Source organism: Sus scrofa, chromosome 7 (assembly GCF_000003025.6).
Source record: "Sus scrofa isolate TJ Tabasco breed Duroc chromosome 7, Sscrofa11.1, whole genome shotgun sequence".
NCBI classification, from domain to species: domain Eukaryota; kingdom Metazoa; phylum Chordata; class Mammalia; order Artiodactyla; family Suidae; genus Sus; species Sus scrofa.
This window is the reverse complement of record NC_010449.5, coordinates 32,423,480-32,446,497: the sequence shown is the minus strand read 5'-3', so window position 1 is coordinate 32,446,497 and position 23,018 is coordinate 32,423,480. Positions and strand designations below refer to the sequence as shown.

The 23,018-nt window shown below is 52.7% G+C and overlaps 1 protein-coding gene across 6 annotated transcripts in view; it reads left to right on the top strand.

Moving 5' to 3' along the window:
* CPNE5 (copine 5) overlaps positions 1-23,018 on the top strand; it is a 113,508-nt gene that overhangs the window by 63,745 nt on the left and 26,745 nt on the right. For 5 of the 6 annotated variants that reach the window (XR_002345691.1, XM_013977863.2, XM_013977862.2 and 2 more), the window contains 4 exons: positions 614-718; positions 9,703-9,744; positions 12,021-12,096; positions 18,801-18,854. Coding sequence is in view for 5 of the 6 variants with exons in the window: in XM_013977863.2 (XP_013833317.1) it covers positions 614-718; positions 9,703-9,744; positions 12,021-12,096; positions 18,801-18,854 (277 nt within the window). In the remaining variant the exon portion in view is untranslated. Of the gene's footprint in view, positions 1-613; positions 719-8,209; positions 9,439-9,702; positions 9,745-12,020; positions 12,097-18,800; positions 18,855-23,018 lie in introns of those variants that run through there. The other variant, XM_021098648.1, reaches the window with a different exon arrangement.

Sequence of the window (23,018 nt, the reverse complement as noted above, 5' to 3'; positions counted from 1 at the left end):
CGCTTCCAAGGGTTCACAGACCCCTAAAACCCGTCCCCAGACCCTTCCATGGATCTCAGATGAAGAGAGTCTGAGAGTTCCTGTTGTGGCTCAGTAGATTCAGAACCTGACTAGTATCCACGAGGATGTGGGTTTGAATCCCGGCCACCCTCAGTGGGTTAAGGATCCGGTGTTGCCATGAGCTGCGGCTCGGATCTGGCGTTGCAATGGCTGTGGCAAAGGCCAGCAGCTGCAACTCTGATTCGAGCCCTGGTCCAGAGCCCTATCTCCTGACACTCCCCCTGATGCAGGAATCCTCACTGGAAATGCAGGAAATGGATGTCTAGGAGCTCCCTGGGGGTGCAGCAGGTTAAGGATCTGACATTGTCACTGCGGTGGCCCGGGTCACTGCTGTGGTGCAGGTTTGACCCCTGGTCTGGGAACTTCCACATGCTGTAGGTGCAGCCGAGAAAACAAAACAAAACAAAAAGAAATGGCTGTCTAGTTTTGCCTCACAAAGCCATTGTTTCTGCTGTCTGGCAACTGCTGAGATGAAGCAGCCAGCCCCTCTGCTGACCTGGCTTCTGCCTCCCTTGGGGTCGGGACTGACAGCCTTCCCTCTCTCCTTTGCCAGGTTCACCATCTGCCACAAGACTGAGGTCATGAAGAACACCCTGAACCCAGTCTGGCAAACTTTCTCCATCCCTGTGAGAGCCCTCTGCAATGGGGACTATGATCGGTGAGACAAGAAAATGCCCTCCACCCCGTATAAGTGTGGGAGGCACAGTCACGGGCACGGGGACAAGGGCTGGCCCATCCGTTCGAGCAGAGCCTCCCAGGGTTGCATGCGGGTGGCCATCTGCCTCCCTGGACATCTCCTCCCAGCCCTGCCCTCCCCACGCCCCCCTCTTTCCTCCCAGTCTGACGTTCCCATTAGAGGAAGCCCTGCCCCAGGGTGGGGGGTTGGGAGGTGCCTGAAGTCCCAGAGGGGGTGGGGGCCTGGGGCGCCCTGCCTGGAACTCAGCAGCTGGTCAGTGTTCCCAGGGGAGGGGCAGGTGGGGGCCAGACAGTGGCACTAGATGCAGGCAGAGGTGGGCTGGTCCCCACCAGCCCGTTGTTGCTGAGGGACTCTATCGAGTCAGGACTCCAGGATCTGCTCTGCCAGCCAGATTGCCATAAATGGGGGTGAGCAGTGCAATGCAAAGAGCTTGCAGAGGTTTTTGATGCTACAAAGCTTCATTATACATCGTCATGGGTTGAGTGTAGATTGGTGAGTGTAGATATCAGATACCTGGTTTCTAACTGTAGTTCTCTGACTGAACAGCACTGTCAACTTGGGCAGACTTTGACCTGCCTGAGCCGAAGTTTCCTTATCTGTAAAATGGGTATTTAAACACCCACCTACTTGATAGAACTGCTTTGAAGCTCACATGACACACCCTACACTATTAGGCTCTGATGAGCATAAAATACCACTCAGGGAGTTCCCTCGTAGCACAGAGGTTTGAGGACCCCACATTGTCACTGCAGCAGCTCGGGTTACTGCTGAGGCATGAGTTCCATCCCTGGCCTGGGAACTTCCATGTGCGACAGGCGTGGCCAAAAAAAAAATTTTTTTTTTAAATAATAAAATAAAAGACCATTCAGCATCTCATCCACAGATGTTCCCTGGCTCCCTACCAGGTGACAGGCACTGTGCTAGGTGCTGGGAAGTGAGCAGGAAACAAACGTAGTCTTCACCCTTCACCCAGCCTCTTGGAGTTTACATGTTAGTCAGGGAGGCAGACATTAATCCAATAATCACACCAAGAAACATATAATTACCAATTGTGGTAAGTGCAGGGTGGGGAGGGGGGCACGTAGGCTGGAGCTGTGACATGGTGTGGGTCCGTGTTAAGTTGCAGGAATCCAGTCTGGCTTCCTGGTGATGGCTCCAGCTGCCCGGCGAGCTGGCAGGGGCTTCCCCAGGCCTCTGCTAGCCCCTCTGACAGGAATGCTCACGTGTCAGGACACATACCTCAGGGCATCCTGGCTGGTGGCATCGGCACAGGCTCCCTGGACTCTGTTCACAGTGGCTACTGATTGGGTCTGTGTGGTGGAGGGAGGGGATGTGTGAATGAGCGAGCAGACGGTGGCCTCCAGGCACCCCTGTCCCCCTCCCCATTAGGCTGCTGATCCAGGAGATAAAGTGGCTTCTTTTCCTGTCTTTTGGCTGAGACAGAAAAGCCTCAATGTGCCCCACAGGACATTCTTGAGCACCTACTGTGTGCTCGACACTGTGCCTCCAGCTGTGTGGCATTCAAAAGGAATTCATTTCCATCTTCAGGGGCCTTATAGCCTGACCACAGGGAGCTCTGATGTACACACATGTATTTTAGATAGCTAAGTAGTTGTGCAGAATGAAACTGGAAACAAAAAATAGGCGTTCCGGCCAAACGAACCCCTGTTACATGTCTGGTCGGGTCCTGGGGCTCCTACAGTGGTGAGGAGTGGGAGGTCAGTCATCCTGGAGAAATAGTGACTTTTTTTTTTTTTTTTTTTTTTTTATGGCCACACCTATGGCATATGGAAGTTCCCAGGCTAGGAGTCAAATTGGAGTTGCAGCTGAGGCCTATGCCACAGCCATGGCTACACCAGATCCAAGCCACATCTGTGACCTATGTTGAAGCTTGCAGCAATGCCAGATCCTTAACCCACTGAGCAAGGCCAGGGATCAAATCCGAATCCTCATGGAGACTATGTTGGGTTCTGAACCCACTGAGCCACAGTGGGAACTCTGGAGCAGTAGTGTCTAAAAGAGGCTCAGGGAAGGCTGGAAGGTTGCGGGGCAGGGGCAGGGCACAGCGTCAGCTCCTGGGGATGAGAAATGTGGGGAAAATGGTTGGGGTAGAGAGGAAGGGAAGGGAAGTTCAAGGTTGCGGGAGGGAGAACATAGCAATTCAAGTCTCAAGGAGCTGGAAAGAGCTGGGATTTCCAACCCCCCTGCCTAGAGGTTTGGGGGAGTCCAGCTGATCCCCTCCACAACGCTGCATCCCAGGGAGGGGCTCTGCCTGGGGCCTCAGAATCCAGCCTTGTCAGGGATAGTGAGGAGGACAGCCCAGCTCAGAGGCCTGGTCTCACTGTTCCGCCATTGGAGGAGGTGAGTGTGCAGGCCGTGGGAAAAGTCCAGCAGGCTCCTCGCCCCCTCCTAGGCTGACCCTAGACTGGCTTCCCTGCAGGGGGCCCGGGCTATTTGGGCCCTCCTGCATAGCCAGGAGGCAGTGGACTATGACTTGACTGACGGCCATGTTAATGGAGGGGCCGGGGCAGTTCCCACTGTGGCTCAGCAATAACGAACCCGACTAGCATCCTCGAGGATATAGGTTCAATCCTGGCCTTGCTCAGTGAGCTAAGGATCTGGTATTGCCATGAGCTGTGGTGTAGGTCAGTCGCAGCTCAGATCTGGTGTTCCTGTGGCATAGGCCAGCAGCCGTAGCTCCGATTTGACCCCTAGCCTGGGAATTTCCAAATGCTGCAGGTGCAGCCCTAAAAAGACCAAAAAGAAAAAAAATAAGGCCTTGGCATCTGCCTGGATATGGAAGTGAAAGAGATGTAGAGATGGTTAAGGTTTGGAGCTTGGAAGACAAGAGAAGATGGTACCACTGATGGAAATGGGAAGAGTGACGGGGAGCTAGAGCAGGCGGCTGTGGGACAGGCACACTGGCATTTGACTAAGGGGAGAGGAGAGCAGAGGTCTGGGAGTCCCCAGGAGCCAGGTTGGCAGAGGTCAGGTGCCTGAGGCCTGTGGGAACTGCTACAGGTCAGGAGCAGAAGAAAGAAGAGGAGATGGTCAGAACGCTAAGAGGGGACCAAAAGGAGGGCAGCCACAGTCGAGGGCTGAGAGGAGAGAGTTCACATGAAGTGTCAACTACTATCGTAAAAAAGAGGGCCAGGGGTTGAGACCAGGGATCTGGTAAGAAACGAGTTAATCTTATTAAGATTACTGTGATTTTAGGATATGGGCCAAATTGTATACTAATTAGTTTAAATACAGTATCTTGTGTTCTCAGTACATTAGGTTTATAATTTTTATTGGGTAGCAGACTCTTAGAGCAATTTGATACATCTAACTTCTAACTTTAAAAGGCTCCATTCTGGGAGTTCCCGCGGTGGCGCAGTGGTTAACGAATCCCACTAGGAACCATGAGGTTGCGGGTTTGGTCCCTGCCCTTGCTCAGTGGGTTAACGATCCGGCGCTGCCGTGAGCTGTGGTGTAGGTCGCAGACGTGGCTCGGATCCCGCGTTGCTGTGGCTCTGGCGTAGGCTGGTGGCTATGGCTCCGATTCGACCCCTAGCCTGGGAACCTCCATATGCCGCGAGAGCGGCCCAAGAAATAGCAAAAAGACAAAAAAATAAATAAATAAATAAAAGGCTCCATTCTCCATGAATTAGTCCATTGGGACTCCTGTGCCAAAATTTAGCTAAAGTGGAGATGTTGAGAATCGAACCCAGGACCTCATACATGCAAAGCATGTGTTCTACCATTGAGGTACATCCCCACACTAGTACCTAGTTTTGTGAATTTAAATTTCACAGTAACTCTAGAAGGTGGGTACTAGTGATGCCCATTTCACAGATGGGGAAACAGAGGACCACAGATTAATAACCTGCCAGGGCAAGGAGAAGGTGCATTGTCCTCCAGAAGTCACCTCTTAGCTGATCCTCTGCTTTGGGGTTCCCTTGGTTTGGGGTCCCTCTGCTTTGACTGTGCTTTCAGTCCACACAAGGCCAAACCCAAGTGACCCAGCTGAGCGGAACTGGAGTCAGAGGAAGTGGCATCAGGGTCAGAACTAGTCGCCTTCCAGGGGCGTGAAGTGGGATGATAACAAGAAGTGCTTCTGCATCCCGGAAGTCCCTCTGCCGTCACCTTGAATGTTCTGTGCCTTGAGGGTTTGTCCTGTTAAACCAAATTCCACCAGACTGGGGTGCTGCTACTCACTCACCCCTTCGTAGTGAATGAGTAAGTTTTAAAAGGGTATTAAAGGGAGTTCTCTTGTGATGCAGCGGGTTAAGGATCTGGTGTCGTTACTGCTGTGACACAGGTTGGATCCCTGGCCCAGGAACTTCCATATGCCACAGGCAAAAAAAAGGGAGTGGGTGGGTATTAAGGGTATTGAGTCTTCACCTAGAGAGTGGAGAGGCTTCCCAGGACCCGGGGGCTCTCACATCACCTTCGGCCTCTGGGTTGAACTATATGCTTCTTTGACCTCCGCCACAGCTGAGCAGCAGGAGAGGCCAGGCCCAGCCCTATGGCCTCGGTTAGATGTGTCTGGTCTCAGGCTGCACAAGCCAAACCCAGACAGTGGAGGCAAAGTCCTCGTGTGGGGCACAGCCAGGGTGCATGACGCCCCCCACCGTCCAGTCTCGCTGCCTGGCCCTGTGAGGCTCCACATACTGCTACCTACTCCACACTTCTGAGAGTAATGGACTGACACAGTTAGTTTTGGACGAACCCCTCAGGGCTTGTCAGCCCTCAGGACGCAGCATCAGGGAAATGTACCCTCTCCCGCCTGGGGAGGCAGAGGCTCATTAGGAGCAGAGCTGCAGCTCGGCTTGGAGGAGCCTGTAGATAAAGCTGTTCTTGTGCTGGAAGAAAGCCTAGGGTCTTTGCCAGCATCCCCTGTCCTTGCTGGCCTGCTGAGGCTCACACACACCCTGCTCTGGCACTCCTATTCAGAGACCCTGAGGACGCTGGCTTCTGGGCCCAAGGCCTGGTGTCGCTACTGACCAGCTGTGTGATATGAGCAAAGCCACTCACTCTGGGCCTCCTTTGGGGATTTTGTGTAGGGAAGGGCCTTGGTACTGTGTGGCCCACTTTGCAATGTTTTAGGGGATCTTAGTTGGCTAACAGATGTTGAATAATAATATTTCTATTGTCTAATACATGCGAGGCACTGTTCTAGAAGCTGAAGATACAGAAGTACAAAACAAACAAAAATCCCTGGCCTTGTGAAACCGACATTTTGGTGGTGAAGGGGAATCGTTTGAGAGACAGGAGTTTGGACAAAAGACTGGAGTGTTTTAATGGAAGAGAACAACACGTAGACACAGTAACTCCAGGGGGTGTAATCCTCCCATTTTACAGGGGGGCAGACAGCCTCAGAGGGTTAAGCTGGTTGCCCGGAGCCACACAGCTTGTACCTGGAAGGTCTGGGGTTGCTGCCCTGGGCTGCCTGTCCCAGGGCCCGAGGTCTGTCTGCCTCACTGCCTCCTAGATTAGGGGCTCTGTGTTCTGAGCCTTTTTTTTTTTTTTTTCCTCTTTTTAGAGCTACACCCGTGGCATATGGAAGTTCCCCAGCTAGGGGTTGAATCAGAGCTGCAGCTGCTGGCAGCTGGCAACACGGGATCCAAGCTGGGTCTGCGACCTACACCATAGCTTGCAGCGCAATACAGATCCTTAAGCCAGGGATCAAACCCACATCCTCATGGATACTCATTGGGTTCTTAACCTGCTGAGCCACAACAGAAACTCCTCTGAGCCTTTTTATGCCTAATAACATGTTCATTTTGTGAGGCCCATGTCATTGTCCACACCCAGGAGCCCCTGCTCTTGGGTGCTGCCCCCAGAAGTCACAGTTAATCTGACATGAGCCTTTGCTGGGCCTGTGCTAAGGGGTTGGGAGCCAAGGCTTGCAGCCCACAAGTGGCATGTGAGGTGACCTGGGGCTGCCTAGCCAGGACTGGAGAGTGATTGAACTGTCATGAGTAGTCAAAGCTGTGTCTGGCTTCTGCCACTGCCTCCCCCTGTCTCTGGGCACTGTTTCTCTCACTTCCTGCTTCCCCAGGACTAGAGGTTGCAGCCTCTGAGCCAGTCTGACCCCCAGGCTGCAGCCAGCCCTGGAACCTTAACTGCGATTGCTGCTGGGCTGATTTTTGTATAGGAGTCTCACGCTCAGGGGTGTCAACCTCTGCTGCAAATTCAAATCCCCCAAGGAGCTTTTAATAATTCCCCTGCACAGACTGCACCCCAGACCAATTGATTTTGGATCTCTGGGGTGAGGCCTCTGCATCACGATTGCCAAAGCTCCCCAGAAGATCCGGTGTGTAACCAAGTTTGAAAACCAGTAATCTCATCTAGAGAGGTCTGTGGCTCTGGCAGCACATTTGAATCAGCAGGGGACTTTTGAAAACTACCTGCACCTGAGTCCTATCCAGACCAATTAAATCAAGCCCTCTGGCTGTGGGATTTTAAAAAAAATCTTCCCAGTGATTTTGGGTATCCAAGGTTATAGCTATGAATGGGGTTCTCCTGTAGCCTCTGAGCATGTGGCTGTCACTGATCTTGTCACCTGAAGGACTGGTGTTGGTGGTCTTTGCTGGGTCCCTGAAATTCCCCCACAGAGCTGGGGCGTTCTGGGGAAGGACTGGGAGACTTCACCATTGGAGGGGCAAGGTCCAGGCTCAGATCGTCCCCAGCTTGGTGACCCTGGGCAAGTCAGTGGGTGCCCTTAGGGCTCAGTTTCCCCCCTGAAATTAAGGGGCTGGAGGTCACCCTCTAGAACAGCCATAGCAGAACCACTTGAGGAGTCTTTAAACTGCATTTCCGGGATGTGCTAAGAGCTGCCAAGAACTGGGCCTGGGGGTCTGTGAGTCTGAAAAGCTCCCTGGTGATCTGCCAGGTGGCCAGGCTAGGATGCCACCAAGGTCACTAGCCTTGTCAGTCCAGGAGTCGAAAATTGCAGGACCCAGGTACCCAGGCTCAGGTGTTCCTGATTTAAGTGAAATGCATGTGAAAAACTATCCTGGGTGTGGCCTGGATGCTAAAGTGGAGAGAAGGGAGTTCCTGTTGTGGCTCAGTGGGTTAAGAACCCAACTAGTATCCATAAGGATGCGGGTTCGATCCCTGACCTTGCTCAGTGAGTTAAGGATCTGGCGTTGCCATGCGCTGTGGTATAGGTCTCAGATGTGGCTCGGATCCCACGTTGCTATGGCTGTGGTGTAGGCCGGCAGCTCCAGCTCCAGTTCAACCCCTAGCCTGGGAACCTCCATATGCCATGGGTGTGGTCCTAAATAGACAAAAGACAAAAAAAGAAAAAAACCCAGCAAACCCAACTAGTATCCATGAGGCTGTGGGTTCGATCCCTGGCCTCGCTCAGTGGGTTGAGGATCCAGTGTTACTGCAAGCAGAGGCTTAATTTGCAGATGTAGCTCAGATCTGGCATTGCTGTGGCTGGAGCTCCAACCCCTGGCCCGGGATCTTCCATATGCTATAGGCACGGCCCTAAAAAGAAAAATAAATAAATAAAGCAGAGAGAAGGAGGCATTTTAATAGAGACCCACTGCATGCCAGGTGGTTTTACCAACTTGTCTTCACAGCTATTCTTCAAGGCCTTACTATTCCTACTTTAAGACGACTTTGTGGCTCACAGAGCTTAAGTGACATCTCACGGTGTCACTGCTAAAGGCCCAGCATCTGAGTCCCCATCCCAGCCATTCACCAGCCCACCTTCAGGGAACTAGATTGTTTTTTTCATTTCACAATAATTCACCTCAGAGAGACATCATTGTTTGTTGTTTTTTTTCTTTCCCATAAGAATTTAAAGGATTTCTTTGAATGGTGGGCTTCTGTGCTTACCCCGTTTTACATTTTGGTGACAAAAATCCAATTGGTGCACAACCTACCAGGCATTCTTTCATTTCCAGAACAGTTTCTACCCCAATGCAGGAGAATCCGCATCCCAACCCAGAACCCCATGGAGCCTGATCTGAAGGGAGACAGCGCCTCCTTCTGGGGGCTCCGGAATCCTAAGGCTGACTCCCCGCAGACCTGAGGAGATGGGCTGCGGCCAAGGGCGAGATGCCGAGATGTTCCTAGAATACAGGCCCGGGCAGCCGCCTCTCCGTGCCCTGTTTAGAACCGAAGCCTGGAGACCCCAGCTCACCCACGCCTCTCCCACCTCGCCAGACCCTGACCTTGCAGTGGGGCCCCGGCAGCTGCCTGGTCCCCGGGCCTCCCTAGAGGACCATTGGCACCAAGGGTTAACCTGCAGCCCTCCACCTCCCTCCTCCGCCTCTGGTCTGCTAGGCTGTTGCCATGGAAATGGGCTAAAAATAAAATGGGCTCCCAAAGCCCAGCCCCATGCTCAGGAGTCAAAACAAACTAATTAAAGCAGCCAGGCTAAAATGTGACGATAATTACACCCTCACTCAGGAGCCAGTCTGGCATGGAAGAGCTCAGCGGGCCGTCCCCTAGTCAGGGCTCCTGGGCCTATCCCCCACCTGCAAGGCTGGCTCCTCACCACTCAGACTACCTGGTCCCCAGGGTCCCAGTCCACAGTCTTATGACTTCTGCCAGCGAGCCCACCCTGCTCAAGCTTTACTGGGGGGCTCCACGCTCCCACGATGATGGCCCCACCCCTGATGAACTCAGTATGGATTCCCGCTGGGGTCTATGCCCCATCTGAGGTGGCCAAGGAGAAGGTGGGCTGAACTCAAGTCTGAGGCTGGCTTTTCCACAGCCTTCCTGGAATGCAGGGAAGTCCCTACACAGCTCTGGGGCTGCATCTGTCCCTAAGACCTTTAAAGGCCTCAAGACAGTTCCTTTGTCTCTCGGGCTGCAGCCTCTCTGCTGAGAGCCCTGGGAATCTGCTGGGAGTTTGGCCTGGGAGCATGAGAAGGGGCCCATCCTCAGGCTATGCATGTGCTGGGTCAAGCCCATCCCACCACAGACCCTTTGCCTTACAGGACCATCAAGGTGGAGGTATACGACTGGGATCGAGATGGCAGGTAAGCTGGCAGAAGGACAGCAGGTGAGCGGGGATGGGGCAGCCACTGGGGGGCAGGTGGGTCTTGCCCTCTCATGGGGAGAGCTGTGCCCAGGCCCCCACCCAGGGAAGCTCTGGGGGTGGGGGGCCTGGGTTTTCCTGCGGAGGGTCCACTGCCCCTGTCGATCGTCCCTGCCCAGCTCCTCAGAGGAGGGCCTAGGACATGGTTCAAGGAGCCTAAGAGGCCTCTTTTCCTCAAATAGCTGCCTAGCAGTCACAGTCAGTGCCTAAAATCTCCCCACATTTGGAAGAATTTAGGATTTTCTGAAATGTGCATGTTCTAAGATATAGCTACTAGTAACCTCTTGCGCATTCATGCCATGTTCTCCATGTGAAGCTCAGCATGGTGAGTGACCAAGGTGCAGAGGATGAGCTCAGCCCTCGGAGATTCCCTGAAATCCAGTGGGGAGAGGCCCTCGACTAGTCTGATGAGCTGTTTGCAGGGAGCAGGGCCTGAGGGAGGGAATACGGGAGGGGTAAGCTTTGGTGCACTTGAATGGACCAGGAGCCACGAGGCAGAGCTTGAGTAGGGCTGAGCCTGGCCTTACAAGGCAGATACCTTCCCCTTCTGTGGCTCTAAGTACCCCCAAGGAGCCAAGTGTCCCTGGGAATTCATAGACAAGGACAAGAACAGGCCTCTCACGACTTGAGTAGAACCCTCACTGGCTTCTGTTTACCAGTTGAACCGAATCCCAGTACATCATCTTTCCTCCATTCTGCAGCCCTATGGCGGAGGGTTGGTGGTGGTAGAGGGGCTTTAAGCGCTGTCATCTCCACTGGTGCCTTTCGGGTCTGTGACATGACATGGACAGGGCATGTCGTAAAGGGCTGTGCAGGAGCAGCTCTAAATTAGGCCCAGCCCCTTCATGACACCTTCCTATAGAGAAAATGTCGTGCCAAGACTACCTCTGCCAGCTCCCTCTGTCCCCTCCTCTGGCCACGTCACAGGCAAGTCAGATTCAGATTTCCACCCCTGATTCACCTTGTCATCTTACCCTGGAGTTACCCATACCTCTCCTTTACCAGGGAAAGCTGGGGCAGCCTCCAGATGTCCCACCATCCAGGGGCTCCTAGTCTGAATGCTGAGAGCTGTAAATATGTAGACAGAATGCAGAGGACTCAAGGTGGGGCAAGGCTCAGAGACACCTCCTGGGCATCACACTCCAGCAGGCACTCCAGGCCAGCATGTTAACCACTGCCCTCCACCAGGGACAGGGATGGTGAAAGGCAGCCAACCCCTGAGAGATGGGAGTACTGCTTTGTACAAGGTTTTGCTTCACTAACATCAACACATGTTTGTGGGGCAGAGACCCATGTGTAAACACTGCAGAAAACACCTTAAGCTGCCTGGACAGACAGAGCACTAATTATCTTTTCAAAAAGCGTCATTGGAAAAATGTTACATACACAGAAAAGTAGAGAGAAGAATTTAATGAACACTTTAAACCTGTTGCCTGAGTTTAACAAGTGTTACTTGTTGCCATAGTTGCTTTAGCTACGTTTTGCTGATGTAGTTTGAGTTACAGACATTGTGGCATTTTTACTTCTAAATATCTCATTAGGAATGTCTAAAAAATCAGGGCTTTTTACATTTTTTTAACATAACCACAAATGTCATTATCACATCCGACACACTGAACAATAATCCTTGAATACCATCTAGTATTCATTTCATATTCAGATTTTCCCAGTTGTCCCCAAAATACCTTCTATTGCTGATTTGTTCACATAAAAATCCAAGTTGAGGAGTTCCCTCTGTGGCTCAGCTGGTTAAGAACCCGGCTAGTATACGTGAGGGTGCATGTTCGATCCCTGGCCTCGCTCAGTGGGTTAAGGATCCGGCATTGCTGAGAGCTCTGATGTAGGTCGTAGAAGCAGCTTGGATCCTGTGTTGTTGTGGCTGTGGCGTAGGCTGGCAGCTGCAGCTCTGATTCATCCTTTAGCCCGGGAACTTCCATATGCCTCAGGTGTAGCCCTAAAAAAAACCAAAAAGAATCCAAGTAGAAGTAGGTCCCATTCTCTAGGGCCCTGTTCTTTCCTGGGTGACTGTTGGGTTTCTTGCTCCGTGGGTGATGTTGGACTCTTCCCAGGGCCCCAGCCTCTCTGCTGGTGTAGACCCCAGGAGCAGAGGCCCCTAGCAGAACTGGGAGCCAGGGGAAGAGAGGTATGAGGTAGGGGCTAGGCAGAGGCAAAGCACAGCCTGGGCTTCGCGGTCTCAGCAGCAGCCTTCCCTTGCAGCCATGACTTCATCGGGGAGTTCACTACCAGTTACCGGGAGCTGGCCCGCGGGCAGAGCCAATTCAACATCTACGAGGTGAGGCAGCCGCCTGAAGGCTGCGGTTTGCTCTGGTGATACTTAGCTCCAGGCTTGAGGACGACAGTGAGCCACGGCTGGGGTTTTTGCATGTTCTCCTGTGAGGTGGGTGTTCTTGTTCCATTCCACCATTAAGGAGGCCGAATCTCAGAAATTAGGGGTTTGAGCAAAGACACGTGGTCCCCTCCAGTAAGTGGCAGAATCAAGACGTAAACAATCTAAGCTTGTCTGACTCCAAAGCATTTGAGTTATATTCCCCCTGAAACCCTGCTAGCTCTTCCAACAAGGAGGAGGGTGGGGGGATAGAAGTGCAGGTAGGGCACAAGGTGGGGACAATATCAGAAGGTTCCAGGCCTGGAGTTCCCGTTGTGGCACAGTAGAAGCAAATCCGACTAGTAACCATAAGGTTGTGGGTTCAATTCCTGGCCTCGCTCACTGGGTTAAAAGATCCAGCGTTGCCATGAGCTGTGGTGTAGGTCACAGACTTGGCTTGGATCCTGCATTGCTGTGGCTGTGGTGCAGGCAGTTGTAGCTCCAATTGGACCCCTAACCTGGGAACCTCCATATGCCGCTGGTGTGGCCCTAAAAAGCAAAAAAAAAAGGGGGGGGGTTCTGGGCCTGATACCTGAGGTCCTGAGTTCAAAGGAGCCTTCCTCCTTTAATCGGAACAGTTCCAGGGCCTGCAGAATATCTTATCTTTTCTGGAAGGAAAGAGAGGAATGGGAATCAGGATACTTCCATCTAGACCAGGAGAAGCTTGGACAAGGCACCCCAGTCTCTCTGGAGATAAAAGTCTTTACCCGCAGGGTCAGTTTCTGCCCTGAGCCTTGGCCTGTGTGTGCTCTCCCTCCTGGACTTTCCAGTCTAGCTCAGGTCCTGCGCCCCGCCACACCCGCCTCCTGTGCTCCCACTTCTGAAACTTCATGGATGGCATGGGTCAAGCCAGATGCACTGATCTGCAGGTACCTATAACCCCACTTTACAGTCGGGGTTCATATCCCGACTTTACCATGTACTGCCAGCCACGTGACCCTGGCTGAGTTCCCGCACCACTCTGTGTCATGTACACTGAAAATTCAGTAAGTTCCTAGAACAACGCCTGGCCGCTAGTGGGCATCATCTGTTGAGCACCTGGGGACCAGGAGATTTACGTTTCACATCCTCCTCCGCACTGGCTCTGTCCTCACATCAGCAGCCACTCGGCTTGTGAGATTGCAGAGCAGGCTAGGACTCCCATCACCCAACCCAAATCCATCCCTGTGTCTGCTCCCTGGACTCATATTTCTGTTCTGAGTGGGCAGGACTGATGCTCCTCAAGGGCAGACAAAGTGACAGCCCTGTCTGTGGTCCTGTTCACACTGGCCTGGGTCCTCCTGGGCACCCAGTAGGAGCTTGTTATATATCCACGCCAAATTCACTTGAACAAGGCTATTTGTGAGGGTGGAACATGAATGAATTTCCTTGAAAGAACTCTGCTTCTCACAGCTAATGGCTTTGTTTTCTGCAAGGACAAAGTATGGAGCCATCTCTGTCCCCTCACCCAGGCAGAGAGAAGCAGGCGCTGTCTTTGGACCTTTTTAAGGAGATTTTTAGGGATGGGAAGGAAAGGGGTCAGATCTCTTGGAGTCTGGCTTCTAAGAATGCTTGACAGGCTCAGATGAGGCCATGATCTCTCAGGCTTAAAGCAGAAAATGTTAGATTGACTTGTTTTCTCAGTCGTTGATCCCTGCTCCCTTGTGATCAACAAGCGAAACTGCAGTGCTGGCCAGGGGACGTGCTGTCTTCACACATTGGAACCATATCAGGTAGAAAGGGAATTAAACCAACCCTGGCAGCTCCAGGGCAGGCCTTGCGCTGTGCACTGGTCCGTGGGAGGATAGTTTGGGCCCAGGAAGGCCTTTCTAGAGTCAGAACTGCATGAAGAGAGAACGACGGGCTTCTGCCAGGAGAGACCCTCATCTCAGGCCCTGGCATCTGCCCGGGTGTCTGACTCGCATAGCCAGCTGTTTTGGGCTGCTCCTCAGACACAGCCTTCCCAAACTGAACGCACTGGCTAAATGTGCCCGCAGCCTTCCTCTCCTGCTGGCCCACCGACTCCTTCTCCTGTGCTGTCACCCCAGGGCTGTGGCACCTGAGGAGGCATCCTTGATGCTCCTGCCCTTCCCCCGCACCCATGCCACGACTGAACTCTACTCCACCTACCACCTAAGTATGCTGACTTTGGTCCCCTTCATTCCCATCCACCCCCACTGGCACCATCACCCCTGCTGGGGGGAGCAGTTTGCAACAGCTCCCTAATGGCCTTTCTACATCCTTTAGTCCTTCACCCAGTAACCTGAATCCTCCTCCAGGATGGTCACGGAGCACGCTGCTGCCCTGCTTAACACTGGCTGTGCATCTCACCCCCGCCCCGCACCCCAGCCCTCCAGCCCCCCTCTACCCCCTACCTGGCTCACACAGGGCATGGGGGAGCCTCCACCCCTGCTGAGGTTCTCCAGGGCCCTTTACCTCCGAGGTGAGTCCAAGATCCTTCACACGATGCCATGCCCCCACTACCTGAAGTCTACATGCACCCTGGGCATCTATAAGTAGCCGCACACATCACATCTCTAGGGGCCCCTAGGGTCTGACTCCTTCCCCTTACCTACCCCCATGTCCAGAGGCTCCCTGAACCTCCATGCTGGCTCAGTCTCTGGCTTCATCCATGCTGCCCGCCTTCCCCCTTTACTCTTCTTCTTCACCTGGCCGGCTCTGCTGGGCCTTAGAGACTGCCTTTGATGCTCCTCCTCCCAGAAGCCTCCACTGTTCCCCAAAGTCTGAAGCAGATGCCTCTCCTCGGTGCTTGTCTGCCCCCGACCCCCACTCCCGCACCTGTTAACCGGTTATTATACTTTCTACTCCCTCAAAGACCTTGGGGTCCTCAGGGGTGGGGGCGATGTCTCACTCCCTGGCGTATCCAGGGCCAGCCCTTGCCTTGACCACCCAGTACCCCACTGCACAGGAGGGAGGACTCCAACATGCCCCGAGGGCCCTGGGGATCCTAGGGATGTGAGGAGACAGGCAGGAGGAGGCTTAGGAGAAACTCCAGCCCAGGAGTTGGAGGTTGCTGGGCTGGGCCCTAGGGGGCGCTGATCCCGCGCCTGGAGCTTCAGGTGCAGCCGCTCAGGCTGGTGCGTGGGGGAGGGGGTGTGTGCCTGGTTGCTCACGAAACCCCAGAACAAACAGGATGCTTGCTCACTGCCCGCTTCACATGAAGATCTGAGAACAAGACAGTGCTTTAATATTAAAACAGTTATAATTAGAGAGTAGAAATGTGGCACAGAGGCTAATTTAAAGATAACAGAGAAGACTTCAAAGAAATGTGCTTGTGGCCACATCTTTGGGCAACACCCAGAAGAACCCCAGGAGTCCATGTTCAGCTGTCTTGGGCTATTTCCCCGAGTAAAAGTTTGAGACGTGGTCAGTCCTGAAGTTCCACACCCTCACGGGACAGGTCAGGGACCTGGTACACAGTGTAGCATCAGGGCTGCAACGTGCCTCCATCTCAATGGTCTACCTAGCGAGGCATGTTCCTGACGTGCCATGAACATGTCAGCGAGCACTGTGTCATCTGGGTGGCCCTCTTGTCTGTGGTGGCTCTGAGGAGGTGTTCTGGGCTTCTCTCCCCAGGCTCTCGATTTCCACCTGCTTGCCAGCCCTCTCTCCTGAACATCTCACCTCTGCCCAAAAACCAGCCCTTCCTTCCTCTGTGTCTCCCTGGTCACTCCTGACTTCCCCCTCTCTCCTGCCTCCCAGGGCCACACCCAGGGCCCAAGACCTGTGGTCACCTCTGGATAATGCTGTTTTGCCCTAGCTCAGTACCTGTTCCAGCACCTTCTAGACCCTTGTTCCCTCTCACTTGAACTGGTGGTGGTGGAAATAGCAGCGGCAGCAGTAAGAAATAGCAACACTTACATGGTATTGCTACGTTCCACACCCTGTCCTAAGCACTTTACTGGTATTGACCCATTTAATCCCCATACCTTTCTATGAGGCAGGTACTTGTTATTCCCATATTACAGATGAGGAACCTGAGGCACAGAGAGGTTAAAAATTGCCTAAGTTCACACAGCCATTAGGTGGCTGAACCAGGTAATCCCCTCCCCTCACCGCCCTTGGATGTCCCTCCTTCTCCCCTCTGCCTGGACCTCCACCAGGTCCCAGCATCCTGGAGCCTGCTGGGATCCTGTTTCCTACTAGCTTAAGAGGTTGTCAGAGGGAGTTCCTATTTTGGCTCGGTAGTAACAAACCCGACTAGTATCCATGAGGGTGTGGGTTCGATCCCTGGCCTCGCTCAAGGGGATCAAGCATTGTCGTGAGCTGTGGTGTAGGTCACAACTCGGATTTCGAGTTGCTGTGGCTATGGTGTAGGCCGGCAGCTGCAGCTCCAATTAGACCCCTAGCCTGGGAACCTCCATAAGCCACAGGTGTGGCCCTAAAATAAATGAAAGAGGTTCTCAGAGTTCCCTGCTGGCTGCTGGGTAATGTTCAGACATTTAACTTGGCATCCTCGGCTCTCTTCCAGCCAGCCCAGCTTACTGCTCCGCCCTGTGGTTCTGTAATCAAACCGGATCCCAGTTCTGTGCTCCTCGACACCCCAACCTCCTCTGCAGTATCTCCTCTGGCTGGAATGTTCTCCCTCCATCTCTCTTGCCCAAATCCTTCCTGTCCCTCAGCATCTGCCTCCAACATCACCTCCTCTGAGAAGCCTTCAACCAAGTGCCTTCCTGCAATGATCTTTGCTTCCGCCAATTCCCCGCACACTTCTGACTCCCCCTTTTTGGTGGCCCTTGTCACCTATCTCCTAAGGACACATCTTTCTCCAAGTGGAGTGGGGGAGGGGAGGAATGGGTACCACACCCCCCACACACACCCCATACGTATTTGTGAAGGAATGTGGTTTACTGGTTGTCAAGGTGGCAGCACTGGCCCGAGGGCAGAAACCTGGTTTCTGATTCTCTACCCAGACCGGCTGTATGACCTTTGGCACATCACCGCTGCTGAAGGTGTGTCTGTATGCCTTAGTTTCCTTATCTCCAAAATTGGATCTCAAGGTGGCTGCCTCCACAGGAACAACGGGAGATGAGAAGGGAAATGAGTTCACCAGAAACCTACAGATGACAGAGCAGCTGTAAACACCACCTTGCTTTGTGTGATGGGAGATTAGGGAAAAGTTGGACTTCACCTGTAAAAAACCAAACAGCTGGGAGGATTAAATTAGAGAATAAATGAAGTGCATGGCAAAGACCCGTGAGGGAGATCCCATTGTGGCTCAGTGGTAAAAACCTGACTGGTATCTATGAGGATGAGGGTTCAATTCCTGGCCTCACTCATTGGGTTAACTCTGGCATTGCCAAGAGCTACAGCGTTGGTCACAGACGCTGCTCGGATCTGGTGTTGCTGAGGCTGTGGTGTAGGTTGGCAGCTGCAGCTCCAATTCAACCCCTAGCCTGGGAGCTTCCATATGCCATGCGCTTGGCCCCAAAAACACAAACATTAAAAATAAAAAAATAAAAGACCCATGGGAGGAGGGCTCAGAGAGGAAGGTGGTCCCCATCTCTCAGCCCAGGGCTGCTCAGCCTTGGCTCTACTAGCATCTTAGACGGTAGACTGTGAGAGGGCTGTGTGTTGTGTAATGTTTAGCAGCATCTCTTGCTTTTACGTACTCCCCCAGTTGTGAACAACCAAGAATATCTCCAGGAGTTCCAGCATTGTCACTGATGTGGCTTGGGTTTGATCCCTGGTGCAGGAACTTCCCCATGCTGTGGGTGTGACCAAAAAGAAAAGAAGTCTCTAGACATTGCCAAAGGGGCAAAAGTCACCCCCCATTGGGTAGCCCACCAAGTGTTTTTTTAGCACCTATTCTCTGCTTAGTCCTGGTGGCAGGTCTGGTTTGGAATGAAAGCTTACACTCAAAGAGTTAAAGAGGGTCTTTTTTTTTAGGGCTGCCCCCACGGAAAATGGAGGTTCCCAGGCTAGGGGTTGAATTAGAGAGCTATAGCCGTTGGTATACGCCACAGCCACAGCAATGCAGGATCTAAGCCGAGTCTGCGAACTGCACCACAGCTCACAGCAAGGCCAGGGATCGAACCTGCATCCTCATGGATACTAGTCAGATTCATTTCCTCTGAGCCACAGTGGGAACTCCAAGGAGGTTCTATTTGTAGTGTAAGGTCAGTAGTGAGGTGAGGGGGCCTCAAAGGCCCCAGGGCAGCCCTAGGGCTGAACTTGAAGGAGGAGTAGAGAGGATTGAATTTGCTGGAGGGAGGAGAGGAGGGCATTTTGGGTAAAGGGGAGCAGCCTGAGCCAACGCAGAGGGGTGGGCAGGCCCCTTTGCAACATCGAGCCTCCTTCGGCTACATAGGGTGGAGAGTGTGTTAGGGAAGCAGTGGGAAAGGTTAAATAAGTATTATTCCTGGTATGTTTGGTCATGGGACACCCAGGCTAATCCCGGAGCCTGGTTGCATAAATCTAAGTGCCAGTCTCTCACAAAACCTCCCTGAACTCTCTTCTCCTGAATCCCCCCTCCCCCCACCCCCACCCTCCAGTTTTCGCCTTCCACACTCCGCTGGCTGGGGCCACACGCAGGAGTCCCTGGAACCCTTAGGGGTTCAGCCCGGACTGCTTGGAATTTCTCCTTCTTACACCGTAACTTTTCTCTGCAGGTGGTAAACCCAAAAAAGAAAATGAAGAAAAAGAAATACGTGAATTCTGGCACAGTGAGTAGCTGCCCCCTTGCTGCAGTGGGTGTAGACATCATGAGCCCTGAGCTGGGTCTGGAGTGTGTGTGTGTGTGTGTGTGTGTGTTCCCACAGGTGTGGGAACCAGACCTGGGGGTTTGGGCGTGGGGGGGGGGAGCGATGGATCAACAGCCCCCGGAGGCGGCTTAGATGTGTGGGAGAGACAATGGGCTCTGTGATGCAGGATGAGGAATCCCAGAGAGAGACTCCCACGGAGACTTCCTGCAAGAAGGAAGAGGAAAAGGAGTCGCATTTATTGGGCCCTTCCTCTGGGAAATTCCCCATTTGCGTGCTTTTCACAAATTGTTTCCTTAAGAGGCAGACATTATCACCCCCTCGTCATTGAAAGAGGAAACCAAGGCTGCAGGCAAGGAAGTGACTCAACCAAGGTCACCGGGCTAGAAAATGGTAGCGTTCAATTCAGAGCTTGCCGCTGCTGTGGGCGCTGCCCCCGCTTAACCATGACCATCCTGGGATCACACTGGCTCAGTGGCTTCTGGGGGCTGATCTTCAGGCCATTCTTGCGTTTCTTCAACAAATGTTTACTGAGTGCCACCAGGTTCCAGGCACTGTTCTGGGTATGGGGGACCCAGCTGGGGACATGACAGATCCAAATCTCTGCCCTCCTGGTGCTTATCTTCTGGCAGGGAGGAGACAGAAAGCAGACATACGTACACACATATACCTGAGTGTGTCAGGAGGTTGTGAGGGCGAGGGGAAAAAGCAGCATGAGGTAAATGGATGGGGAATGCCAGAAACACAACTACTGTTTTATATAAAGTCGTCAGGGACAATTTCTTTGAGAAGGCGACATTGAAGCAGAGATTTAGAGAAGGTGAGGGAGCAAGTACTGAGGATATTGAGGGGAAAGAATTCTAGTTGTAGGGGTTAGATGTGCAAAGGCCCTGAGGTGGGGTCCACCAGGGCATTGAGAATGGAAACCAATGTCTCTGCAGTACAGACGTACCAATTCCATACCCTGCCTGTCTTCGCACTCTAGAGGGCCACAGCTCATCAGCGAATGTGGCCAAAGGTAATTTGAGTCAGGCCGACCATAGCCCCAGACCAGAAGAGGTTACAGAAAGGGCACTAAGGGGATCCTCCGAGGAACCTTATTTTCTCTATCTGTAAAATGGGGCTAATACATCAACCCAACCCTGAATTTGGAGGGTGTTTTGGTTTTTTTGTTTGTTTGTTTGTTTTTCGGCCATCCCATGGCATATATGGAGTTGCCGGGCCAGGAGCTGAGCCGTAGTTGCGACCTAAGCTACAGCTGTGGCCATGCTGGGTTAACCTACTGTTCTGGGCCAGGGATCAAACCCGCCCCCAGCACTCCCAAGATGCTGCCAATCTGTTGCGACACAGCAGGAGCTCCAACCCTACCCTGCCTGATGTACAGGGCTGCTGTGACAGACATATGGGAAGTGCAGGACTGTAAACAGTAAATTATTCTGCTCATTCCAAGGGGGCTGACCACTGCTTCTCTGATGGTAACTGTTTCACACACAGGCTTGGAGCCATGTTTCTTTTGTCCAAAGCTGCAGTGTTTCTCAGTGGGGATGCTGTCAGCATTTGGGGCAGAATAATTCTTCTCACAGGACTTCCCCTTATGGGGTAGGGATTCTTAGCACCCCTGACCTCAACCCATAGGCAGCAGCAGAGCCCCAGACATCGTGAGACCACCAAAGCTCTCCCGCACTTTCCCAAGTGCCCTACCACCTTCCCCAGCTGAGAAATGTTAGATGTATCGCTAAAAAAAGTTTGAGGGGTTCCTGTCATGGCACAGGGGAAAGGAATCCGGCTAGGAACCATGAGGTTGTGGGTTAGATCCCTGGCCTCACTCAGTGGATTAAAGATCCAGCATTGCCTTGAGCTGTGGTGTAGGTTGCAGACGAGACTCAGATTCTGCATTGTTGTGGCTTTGGTGTAGGCTGGCAGCTGTAGCTCTGATTGGATCCCTAGCCTGGGAATCTCCATATGCCTCTCATGCCGCCCTAAAAAAGCAAAAGCAAAAACAAAAACAAAAAGCACACTGATCTCATCCAGCTTTCTTACTTTAGAGATAAAGAAACTGAGGCCCAGGGAAGGGACATGATTTGTCTCAGATCACACAGTGAGTTAGGGACAGGGCAGGTATCAGCCCAGGTCTCCTGACTTTTCCTTGCTCCAGCATTTCCCAATCTTTACCATATAAAAATCACTCAGGGTCCAGGATGCTTATTAAAATACAGATATCCAAGAGTTCCCGTTGTGGCTCAGTGGGTTAAGAGCCTGACTAGTATCCATGAGGATGCGGGTTCTATCCCTGGCCTTGTTCAGTGGGTTAAGGATCTGATGTTGCTGCAAGCTGTGGTGTAGGTTGCAGACCCAGCTCGGATCCCACGTTGCTGTGGCTGTGGCCTAGGCCAGCAGCTGCAGCTCTGATTTGATCCCTAGCCTGGGAACATCTATATGTCAAAGGTGTGACCCTAAAAAGGAAAATAAGATAAAATGCAGGTGCCCAGGCTAGTTCCCTGGGGTTCCATTTTAGGAAACCCAGGCTGGGGCCCTGGAATCTGTGTTTAGTGCTTCTCATACCGTACTTGCTATGTGCAGAATCTCCTAGGGATCCTATTAAAATGCCAAGAATCTGCATCAAGGTGATGCTGATGCTGCTGGTCTGGGGACCACACTTTGAATACCAAGTCCCTGGGTAAATCCATATGCCAGGCAAGTTAGGCAATTGCTTCATCCCAGGGCCTGGCCCGGGGTTCAACCCTGACTATAGGTTAGACTCGTGAGGAGAGAAAAAAAAAAGAAAAAAAAAAAAATCCAGGGCCAGAGCCCTACTCCAGAAACTCTGATGTTATGGCTTTGGAGTCCTCACTCTAGCTATAAGATGTTTTAAAAGCTCCCCAGGGAGTCTCATGATCATCAGTCAGAGTAGAGGCCATTGCCATAGTCCAGTCCTGGAGAAGGGCAGTTTTGACCATCCAGGTGCCTAACAGCATAACCGTAGCGAGTGGGATCTCCAAGGCCCGGCTCAGTACTCCCAGACCTTCCCAGTATTCAGGCTAGTAGCTCACAGAAGCCGCCTCCCCAGAGTTGATAAAGATGACCGAATCTGCACCAGTAGGGGACGCCCCAAGCCTCAGGTGGAGCTCTCTGACACAGGTGAAAGGTTCCCCACCCTAGTCTTGCCTCATGTAATTGATTCTGGCTGCCAAGCTTTCGCTTGTCTCCATGATCCTAAATCATTATCATAATGAGCTGCCAGGTGGTGGCCTGTCTTGGGAAAGCTGGTGCCAAAGCTTCAGGGCATGGGCCAAGAGGCCTCTGCTTGGGGGAGGGGACCTCAAGTGCTCAGTTACCTCTGGGGAGAGGAAAGGCTGCTTATGAGCGTCTTGGGTCTGAGAGTGTGGAGCTCAAGAGACGCTAGAGGGAGGAGGTGTACATGTAAGGTTTAAAACAAGTGCAGGGAGTGCCCGTCTTGGCTCAGCAGTAATGAACCTGACTAGTATCCATGAGGACATGGGTTCCATCCCTGACCTTGCTCAATGGGTTAAGGATCCGGCATTGCTGTGAGCTGTGGTGTAGGGCACAGAGGCAGCTTGGATCCCGTGTTGCCATGGCAGTGGTGTAGGCCGGAGACTGCAGCTCCAATTCAACCCCTAGCCTAGAAACTTCCATATGCCCTGGGTGCGACCCTGAAAACCAAAAAAAAAAAGTGCAGAGTAGAAAGACAATTAACACATTTCAGGAATAACAGGGGAACGGGAGCTTGTCAGCCTTGGCAGATCTTAGGCCTGCGTCAGGAAGACCCTCTCTCCCTTCACACTCCACCCCGTGTCCACTTAGGGGAAACTCAATTCTTTGGCTTAAGTTCCTGTACTCCAGTGACAGAAAGAGAGCCCTTCCAGGAGGTAGTTTAGCACCAAGGTCAAGAGTGCAGACTCTGGGATCAGGCAGGCCTGGGTTCCTGTCTCACTCGGCTGTGTCCTGGCAGTGTCTTCGCACAAACTGCATCACTTCTTTGAGCTTCAGTTTCCCTGGCTGTAGAATGGAGATAATAATAGCGCCTCACTGAGTTGTTGTGTTTGCCATGATGGACACGAACATGGCACGAGCTGAGTGCTCCATAACTGCCAGCAAAGCTCTCCATCT